The 9,292-nt window shown below is 38.2% G+C and overlaps 1 protein-coding gene across 3 annotated transcripts in view; it reads left to right on the top strand.

Annotated features, from left to right (window-relative positions):
• atxn2l (ataxin 2-like) overlaps positions 1-9,203 on the top strand; it is a 12,560-nt gene extending 3,357 nt beyond the window's left edge. For 2 of the 3 annotated variants that reach the window (XM_042727137.1, XM_042727151.1), the window contains 18 exons: positions 28-146; positions 264-355; positions 2,226-2,453; positions 2,544-2,902; positions 2,985-3,071; positions 3,539-3,670; positions 3,754-3,822; positions 3,909-3,970; positions 4,214-4,575; positions 4,671-4,740; positions 4,833-4,976; positions 5,107-5,170; positions 5,601-5,761; positions 7,227-7,356; positions 7,471-7,643; positions 7,754-7,936; positions 8,344-8,518; positions 8,763-9,203. In XM_042727137.1, coding sequence (XP_042583071.1) covers positions 28-146; positions 264-355; positions 2,226-2,453; positions 2,544-2,902; positions 2,985-3,071; positions 3,539-3,670; positions 3,754-3,822; positions 3,909-3,970; positions 4,214-4,575; positions 4,671-4,740; positions 4,833-4,976; positions 5,107-5,170; positions 5,601-5,761; positions 7,227-7,356; positions 7,471-7,643; positions 7,754-7,936; positions 8,344-8,518; positions 8,763-8,818 — 2,666 coding nt within the window. In that variant the 3' untranslated portion in view covers positions 8,819-9,203. The remainder of the gene's footprint in view (positions 1-27; positions 147-263; positions 356-2,225; positions 2,454-2,543; positions 2,903-2,984; positions 3,072-3,538; positions 3,671-3,753; positions 3,823-3,908; positions 3,971-4,213; positions 4,576-4,670; positions 4,741-4,832; positions 4,977-5,106; positions 5,171-5,600; positions 5,762-7,226; positions 7,357-7,470; positions 7,644-7,753; positions 7,937-8,343; positions 8,519-8,762) is intronic. The other variant, XM_042727143.1, reaches the window with a different exon arrangement.
• The last annotated feature ends 89 nt before the right edge of the window (positions 9,204-9,292 follow it).

Below are 9,292 nucleotides of genomic sequence, written 5' to 3'. Positions count from 1 at the left end.
TAAAAGGCTTTGTGTGCATGTTTTCAGACACTTTCACAGACTCCGCAATCGGCTCAAGAGTAAATGGTGACCACAGAGAGAAGGTGCTTCAAAGGTGGGATGGAGGCGATAGCAATGGAGAAAATTTTGACCTAGATGCAGATACAGTGAGTTCAACCAACATAACCATACGTGATCAAATATTAGTGTTTTTTGGAATCAATTTCTTTAAGTATTGGTTGCACATGCTTTAATCTCTTTACGTGGCCTTTTCTGTCTTTCAGTCTAATGGCTGGGATGCCAGCGAGATGTTCCGCTTCAATGAGGAGACCTATGGGGTGAAGTCCACCTATGATGCCAGTCTCTCCATGTACACGTATGTTGATGTTCTGTCAGTTTTAGGCTTTTTTCTTTCTTTCTTTCTTTCTTTCTTTCTTTCTTTCTTTCTTTCTTTCTTTCTTTCTTTCTTTCTTTCTTTCTTTCTTTCTTTCTTTCTTTCTTTTTCTCAGAGAGACTGACCTTTGAATGTTGGATGTGAAAAATATGGCTGAAACGATTAGTTGACATTACTGACAACGTTAACCATAAAAAAATTGCCTACAAATTAGGGGTGGGCGACATGGCAAAAATATCATATCACAATTTTTTTTATTTTATTTTATTTTTTCAGGAATATCACGATTCTTTGTCATGTTGGTTTTACTGTTTTTGCAGGTTGTTTGAGCAGTACAGGCAATCTAATTTCCTTATTTTTAAAACAAAGCCTTACAAGATAACAAAATATAAATGAAAAAATAATGGCAGATATTTAGCCCAAAGTGGGCAAAGATAAAAATCTTTAACATTATTTCATCTTCGTTATTAAAAAATAAGAACAAAAATACACTTTACAAATACACACAATATACAAATAAAACAAACCGTGCTTTATTTTTCAGTAGGCGTATTTAGTAGTAGCATTCGAGAAATTCAGTTAACAAATATAAAACACTATATACATCAATTATACATTTATTCTTATTAAAGCAACTGTATTAAAGATCTTCAGTCAAGAGCTGTCAGTTCTGCACGAGCTCTGCAGTTCAATACTCCAGTAAAGTACAGTCTCTCAACATTTATTTATGCAATAGATAGCCTTAAATCAATCAGCTTTACAGTATTAAAAATTACTTTTAAATTAAAATTCTCTTTTAGTAAAAATTACAACTTGATTTTCTGTTATAAAGCAGCTCTCCAGTGTGGAACTAGCTAATGATAAAATCTTTTTATCAGTGGGGAAAAAAAATATTATTTCATTAAAGTGGTGTTAAAGTTTGGTTTGTAGAGATCAGAGCTTGATCTAGCTCAGGACTGTTTTGTTTATCATAACCCTGTACGGTATTTTAAGAGAGAGTATGTTGTGAATAAAATGGTTTATCCGAAAATAAAACATCTTATCACTTACCTTTATTTTGTTTATTATTCATATGGCTTACAAAAGGAGATGTTTGGCAGAATGATGTCATTCAGTTACTTTTTCATGTAGCTTATTAAATGGTGAATAAGAGTGCTGCTTTGTCATCTCATTTTGTGTGCCAAATATATTTATTTGTATAATAATTACATAATATGATTTTCAAAGGCTAAAGTGATAACCTTTATTTTTAGAATATGTATAACTCAATATTTTAACTAATTGCAAAAGCTAAATAATCAAAGTCTACTGATTAATCAGTGAAATAATCGATGATTAGTCAATTAATCATTAGATTAATTGATTATCAAAATAATCGTTTGTGGCAACCCTAGTGGAAAATCCTTCTGTCCGTCAAACAGGGTTCCCATGGTTCCTTAAAGTCTTAATATCTTCCATTAAGTTTTATAAAATTTTAGTAAAAAGTCTTAAATATCTTATGCAGTATAACTTAAGTCTTATCTTAAGAGGTCTTAAATTTGGGCATGGAAAAACACAAATCATGAGACGGCTTAATGTCTATATTTAGACTAAACAGAAGTTTTCTATATTTAAAAATTTATTTTATTATATTTTGTATGTTTTAACAAAAACAACATCAACACTAGTTTGTGAGTTCACAGAGATCGCCCCTTAGCAGTGAACCCTTAACATTTCGAAATAGCCTGTGACTATACACAGGACTAAAAAAGGGCCTTAAAGTCCTAAATTAGATTATTTTATTTTTTTTAATGCTGTAACCCTGTTCAAAGAAATCAAGTAAATATCATGTTCTGTTGTCTATCTCTTTTAGGGTTCCTCTGGAGCGGGGCAGCTCTGAGGGCTTCAGACAGCGAGAGGCTCGAGCCGCCCGATTGGCCAGTGAGATTGAGGCTAGTACGCAGTATCGTAACAGGGTGGCGCTGGAGAATGATGAGGGACGAACTGAGGAAGACAAATACAGTGCTGTGACTCGGGACAGAGACCGTGATGGAGGAGAAAGAGGAAGAGATAGTCCTGGGTTCTCCAGTGCTGGGAGCAGGTTCGGAGGAGTCTTTCTTTCCATCACTATCTCCGCTAGTCTTTCTCCTTCGTATACTGATGATCATTGCTGTCTGTGTCTTTGTTTTAGGGAGGGCAAGTACATTCCTCTACCCCAGAGGGCAAGGGAGAGAGAAATAGGAGTTTCTGGAAGGGGCGAAAGGGGAGGAGCTGTATCCAACCTGCCTAATCGAACAAATAGACCTGGCCCCTCAAGCTCCTCGCCTAGACCTCTCCCCTCTGGTAGTGGTCAGCCCATTCCTCCCACTGATAGGAGCAGTCCACTGTCCGTCAGAGGAGGATACTCTACACACCAATCACAGAGCAGCCCCCCTACGCAGCCCCGCCCCTCAGAGCCGGGTCACTCCAGCCCTCCTTCCCCACACACACTCCCACATTCGCTCTCACACCCGCAGTCTCTCTCAGACTCGGCCCGGCCTGTCAACGGAGGTAAGTTTTGTGCATGCAAGAGACATGGTTTTCGTTGGTTACTGGCCTGTGTGGTGTTGAACATTGTGTCAATCTCTTATAGTGTCATCCAGAATGTCACCTAAGTCTCAAAGGCCTGGACAGACCAACAGAAACCTGCGTACCTCAAACTCTCACTCCTCCCCTACAGGTTAAAATACACACACATGCACACAATATACACATGTCTTCACACAACATTTAAAATTGTTAACCCAGGGTCATCTTTAACCTGTGATCTTGTCCATTGTTGTACGCTGTATATTTTACAGTGGGTTAGTAATAACTTTATATTTCTAAACTGCAACAATGCAACCTTTTAACTGTTACTTCCTATATGCAAATTAAGTAAACCGCACTCAAGTGTTTATTTACAGTTCAGCAGTGATTCAATTCTGCTTGTTTCAGTTATAATATTAAGATTATTTGTTAGAAAAAAAGTACATTTGTCACAGGCCTACATGTAATTTTGTTTTAATGTAATTTTATATATTATTCAAAAGTTTAAGGTCTGTAAGATTTTTGCACCAAGGTTGCATTTAAAAATTAAATAAATTCCAACCTCTATTCCCTTTTTTCCTCTTAAATTAACATGATTGCCTTTCTCTCTTTCTCCAGTCTCTCGTTCCCCTAAACCAGATGTTCCTTCCCAGGACCCTCCTCTGGCTAATCCTTCCTACCTGGATACCTCTTCAGTTACTATGGGGACCCCCAAACCCACTGGCCCCACCCCTCTGTTCCCTGTAGATGGTGAGATGCAACACATTTGAGTGGTTACACTCTGTTCAATTGTACATGCATCCAGCAATCTAAATCTCTTCCTGTCATTTCAGTGAATGAAATCCTGTCGAAGGAAAGGATGGAGAGTCCAGCTAGTCCTCAGGAGGGCAAGAGCAGCAAAGGTAATCCTGAAGTTGTATTACTCTATCATTAATTTACACTGTGCACTTCTCATTTAGCTAAAAATGTTCTTTTCTGTCTTTTGTAGTCCCTTCAGTCCAACAGAGATCACAACTCGAGGAGCTTCGCAAGTTTTCTAATAATTTTATTGTGAGTGTCGTTAGTTTCGTATTTATTTTTGTAATTAACCTTGGAACAGCAGTCACCCAAGAATACCATTAGAGTGCAATCAAAATATTTATATACATGTATATTTTGCAGTAAATTTAAAATATATTGTTTCTATAGATATAATCACCAACTTGAGTTCTTTACCTCACTAAAGTCAATAAGTACAGTCTTGTACCTTGTGTCCAATTTCCAAATATTTTCTCTCTCTCTTTTCTGATTTAGCTTCCATCTAACGCCAACCTTTCCAGCCCCAAAACTGCGAACACAGACTCTGCTCAAGCAAACCCCGCCCACAACACACAAACAGACCCCGCCCCTCTAACGGAAGCTAAAACAGCCCCGCCCACAACTCCGAATGCAGAGCTTCCAGCAGAGGAGAGAAGTAGAGAGACAAATGCAGAGGGGGCGGCAACCACCACCCCTCCACCAGCCACATCCATCTCTGCACCCTCTGCCATGTCTGGCACTGCCATGAAAAATCCAACTGCAGAAGGGCAAACATCAGGCACACCCCAACCTGCAAGGACCCCAGGCAGTGAGGAGGGCAAACCGGAGGCCTCTGAGAGATCAGAGGGCATGGCTGAGTGAGTAGAACATTAGTTAGTAAACAAGTCAAATCTGACATCTACTAGTATTAAGTCTGTTGGTGATTAATGCATTTCATTGTTTTCCCACACAGTCAAGTGAAGAAATCCACACTCAACCCCAACGCCAAAGAGTTCAACCCCACCAAGGCTCCTCTAACCATGGTGAGAGCACTGATTTTCTCCTATTTGATTTCCTCTATACAGCTGTTGAAAAGTTAAATGTGCCAAGCCAATGTGTCATGTCTTGTTTGCAGGTGAAGCCCTCGGCCACTCCGACCCCGCCACGACCAACTCCACAGAGCCCCACGGTGGTGCTGCAGCCCCCGCCAGGCCAGGGAGCCATTTACAACACTCCGTACCTGAGCTATGGCCTGCCCATCCAGATACAGGGCCACTCGGTACAGTTCTCTATTTCTGCTGCTTATAGATAGTTTTGGACAAAATTCAAGAATTTTATAGAGTGGTTGGCAAATTGGATGTTATGTATTTTAATTTTTTATTTTTTTTTCTCCTCTCTCCTTTTCGAAGGCACCTCAAATGTACCAGTATTCCATGACAACCGTTGGTCAAGGGAAGTACCCAAGAACAAAAGGTAATGCTTTGACCTTTTCTGTATTTAGTTGTTGTTATATAAATATTAACAACAATAATAATAATAACTGGGGCTGAAACTTTTTAAATGCTTATTTAGTATAATTATTATTATTTTTATTAAACAGCTGGGCATTAATTTTTTTTTAATTGGAGGGCTTATTTTAAATACTTTTATTGTTATTAAAAATTTTGTTTTTAATTTTAATGTTTTTAATTGTATTTATATAAGTAATGTTATTATTTTTACTATTTACTGTTTATTTTATTGTTGTTGTTAATATAAGGGGCTGAAACTTTTTTTAATGTTTATTATTATTATTATAGTTATTGTTGCTCAAATGAAAATGTTTAAAATAAGAGTGTCAGGCCCTTTTGTGCACTCTACTCATGGAAAGTGTCTCATACTTGTGTAACTTTACCTGTCTCAGGTTCTGTGGTGACTCCTCGTCCAGACCACAGCTCTTCAGCGCCCCCTATGATGCAGGCTGCAGCTTCAGCAGCAGGACCTCCTCTGGTGGCGTCTCCTTACCCTCCCTCATATCTGCAGTACAACCAGGTCATACAGGCAATGCCCCACTACCCTGGACAGGTACCAGACTGCATGTTTTCAGTAGAACAAATGCTTCTAGTATATGTGACCCGTGCTGGCAAAATGAGTCGGAATGCGCATGATATAACTCTGTGCTACAGGAAAAACAGGTGAAAAATTTCAATTTTGTTAGAACTTCAGGTTTTCACCAAAGTAATTTTTTTTTTTAAGAAAAGAATTGGAGGAAAAGATGCATGGAGAATCGTTTTATAGTCAAACCGTTATCCTCTGAATTGTAATCCTCAAAATTGACTTTGCTGACTCTTATCGACTGACTCTACGGATGTGGCTCAGTCTTTTTTATTTCTGATTCCAACAAGTCATGCATCATTTTGAGATTTTTTTTTTTTTTTTTTTTTTTTTTTGTATTTATTTATTTATTTTATGGAGAATGCGAAAATAACTCATTTGTGAGAATTTGCTGATTGTGACTCATTTTGGCAGCACAGGTCACACATTATCAAACCAGTAGATTTTCATCTTAAACTAAGTTAATTGTTCCTCATTCTTTAAAACACGAGCAGAACACTTTTTTGTGTCAGTCATTCAGAAAGTCGTTCTGGCGTAAATTTTCAAAATCATGAAAATGTTTGTATCCTGAAAATGTTAGTTGGTACGAAGGAAATTTACACCTGCTCCCTACCACGTGTAAATGGTGCATAAAATATTAAAATGTTCTGTATTCTTTTAGACAAACTGATGACACTGGAATTTTATGCGCTATGCATTATAATGATTTAACGAGTTCATTTGCCCTGTCTTTTTTTTTTTTGTTGGTTTTTTTTTTTACTCTTTAACTTCGGGTAAAAGCCTACCTCGTCACTGTTCCTTTTTACACAGCCGTCTAATCACAGTAGAGGTGGGGTGGGACAAACACTACATTGACCAAACATCATACTTGTACAAAACAGCAATGGAGAAGTTATAATTGCTGGTTTTATTGCTTATACACATATATATATATATATATATATATATATATATATATATATATATATATATATATATATATATATATATATATATATATATATATATATATATATATACACATGTATGTATGTGTATGTATGTATATGTGTGTGTGTATATATGTGTGTATAGCCTATTAGTCTCTTATGCATTTATGCAGTATAACTTGCCAAACCTGAGAACTGAGTCCAAAGGATTCCACATCATTTCTAGATACGTTATTTGCGTAGCTGTAATTCATAGGTGGGAAATATGGTAATTGTGAATGAGCGTGCATGCCCGGCCCCATTTACGAATGATTGGAATTCATTAACATACAAACATTTAACTACCAAATCTGACTTTTATGAAGTATTTGTCAATCCGGAGGAGAGTTTTCGGGAAGGGGTGTGTGTGTGTGTGTGTGTGTGTGTGTGTGTGTGTGTGTGTGTGTTTCATGAATGAGGCCCATCGTCTCTTCTCAAATAAACCCTTTTATTTCTCTCTTTCTCAGATGTACTCTATGCTCCAGGGTGGACCACGAATGCTTGGATCAGGAGGGCACCCACAGACCCTGGGACCCCCAGGCCCCCAGTACCCTGGTCAAAATGAAGGACCACCAGCCCCTCAGCAGGGGATGTATGGTAATGTTTATATTTTATTTATTTATTTATTTATTTATCAATTTCATAGATTGGATATAGTGTATATAATTATTTTACAGTGTTATCACCTGTTTGTTTGTTTTTCTTCTTCAGCTCCACAGTCATTCTCTCATCACTCTGGTTCCATTCATCATCCTCAGCCCTCCAGCACCCCCACAGGCAGCCAGCCGCCCCCTCAACACCCCGCCCCCAGTCCAGGACAGGTACATCTGCCTGCCAGTCAACCAGTCCACCCAAAACTGGCATATCAGCTACACATCTATTCCGTAAACTCCCACTCAAAGAACTTTCTTCAAATGCTTGTGCAAGAGATCGCCTAAAATTTCACATGCTCTTAGTTATACTAAATATGTACTGTATTGACTTCTTTTTGCAGTCTGGTCAGTCTGGTCCTCAGCCTCAGTCTTTGTATCACTCTGGGCCGCTGTCAGCCCCCACGCCCCCTAACATGCCCCCAGGACACAGCTCCCCACAGGCCTCCTACTCCCTTCAGGGCTACAGCCTGCCGGGACACCAGCCCCTGCCTCACCCCTACTCCTCTCTAGGACAGCTGACACAGGTGATGACCGTAACCACACACAAAACACCTCCACATCAGCAGTCTCATTTCTGAACAGTGCAGTTCTAATGAAGAAGAAAAAAGCAGCAGTTCAGTGCACTTCAGAAATGTGTCTGGGATAAACTGGGTCATTTTAAAATTAATACAATATTTTTACATGTACATTACTGAACCCAAGAAAGTCAGGCTTAACAGGCGGGTTAAACATTTGAATCATTAGCATGTGTTCTGTCAATTCTCTTCTGTTTAGGAACATTTTTATTTTAAATCTTTTTCATTTTTTTTTTGTACACTTACCTATTTTTGTATTCATTTTCAACATTTATTTTTTTGTGTATTTATTTTTATTTTTACTTTGAATTTATATGTAATTATTATTATTTTTATTTTTTTGCTTATTCTTTTAGACCCATGTTCAAGGTGCTCTCTCGGGTCCTCACCACTCAGGAGGTCACGGCCCACCGCCTGTGATGTTGCTTCATGCCCCACAACATCCCCCTCAGCAGGGTTCTGGTCCCCAGCACGGACCTCCACCCCAGCAGGGACCCCACCAGCACTTCACCTACATTGGACCACCTCAGAGTGAGTTTCTTTGCAAACAAACAAAAAACCAAACAAGTTTGTTTACGTTGCAGTCAAGTAATTTGTCATGAACGCTACAAGCTTACAGAATCCCATCCAGTTGAACATTAGATCTAACTGATATTTAATATACAGCAATGTGCAAATGCATTTACCAAGATTTTATCTGTATTACATTTATTATTAAATTATTAATTGGTATTATTACAAAGTATTCATTTGTGTTTTTCTCTGCTCCCATCAGTGCCAGTGCAGACTCATCCTTCCCAGCAGATTCAATTCCACCCTTCTGGAAACTGACAGAGCGACTGAGACTGAAACTGTGTGGATCACCACAGTGTGACAGAGAGCGCCCCCATCTGGATCTTCTGTGCGATCACATATTCATTTGTACATAATATCCACCTGTTGTTTTAGATACCTCTGGCAAGACTGAATGTGCTTGTTTTATTTTTTGTTATTTTTAATTTGAGTGGACGGGGACACATAGTGTCTAAAGCAGAAATAGGGAACGAGTGAGCGTGTGAGACAAAACAAAAATGAAAAGAATGAGGGACGTTTTTATAAAAAAATACAATGCCCTCTCCTTTTGTCCTCTACCCCCTTATTAAATAAGCAAATAATAAATGGTTAAAAAAAAAGAACAAAAAAAGAAAAGTGCATAAAAATAAATTTTTAAACTCTCCTTATGTGTTTTGTCTTGTTATTTGTTTTGAATGTTTTTCTCTAATACATGCCGTGTTGATATTTACTGCTGGCATTAACTAAATTTCT

The sequence above is a fragment of the Cyprinus carpio genome, chromosome A3 (genome assembly GCF_018340385.1).
Source record: "Cyprinus carpio isolate SPL01 chromosome A3, ASM1834038v1, whole genome shotgun sequence".
In the NCBI taxonomy this organism is placed as follows: domain Eukaryota; kingdom Metazoa; phylum Chordata; class Actinopteri; order Cypriniformes; family Cyprinidae; genus Cyprinus; species Cyprinus carpio.
Note: the sequence above shows the minus strand (reverse complement) of the source record. Positions and strands in the feature narration are given on the sequence as shown.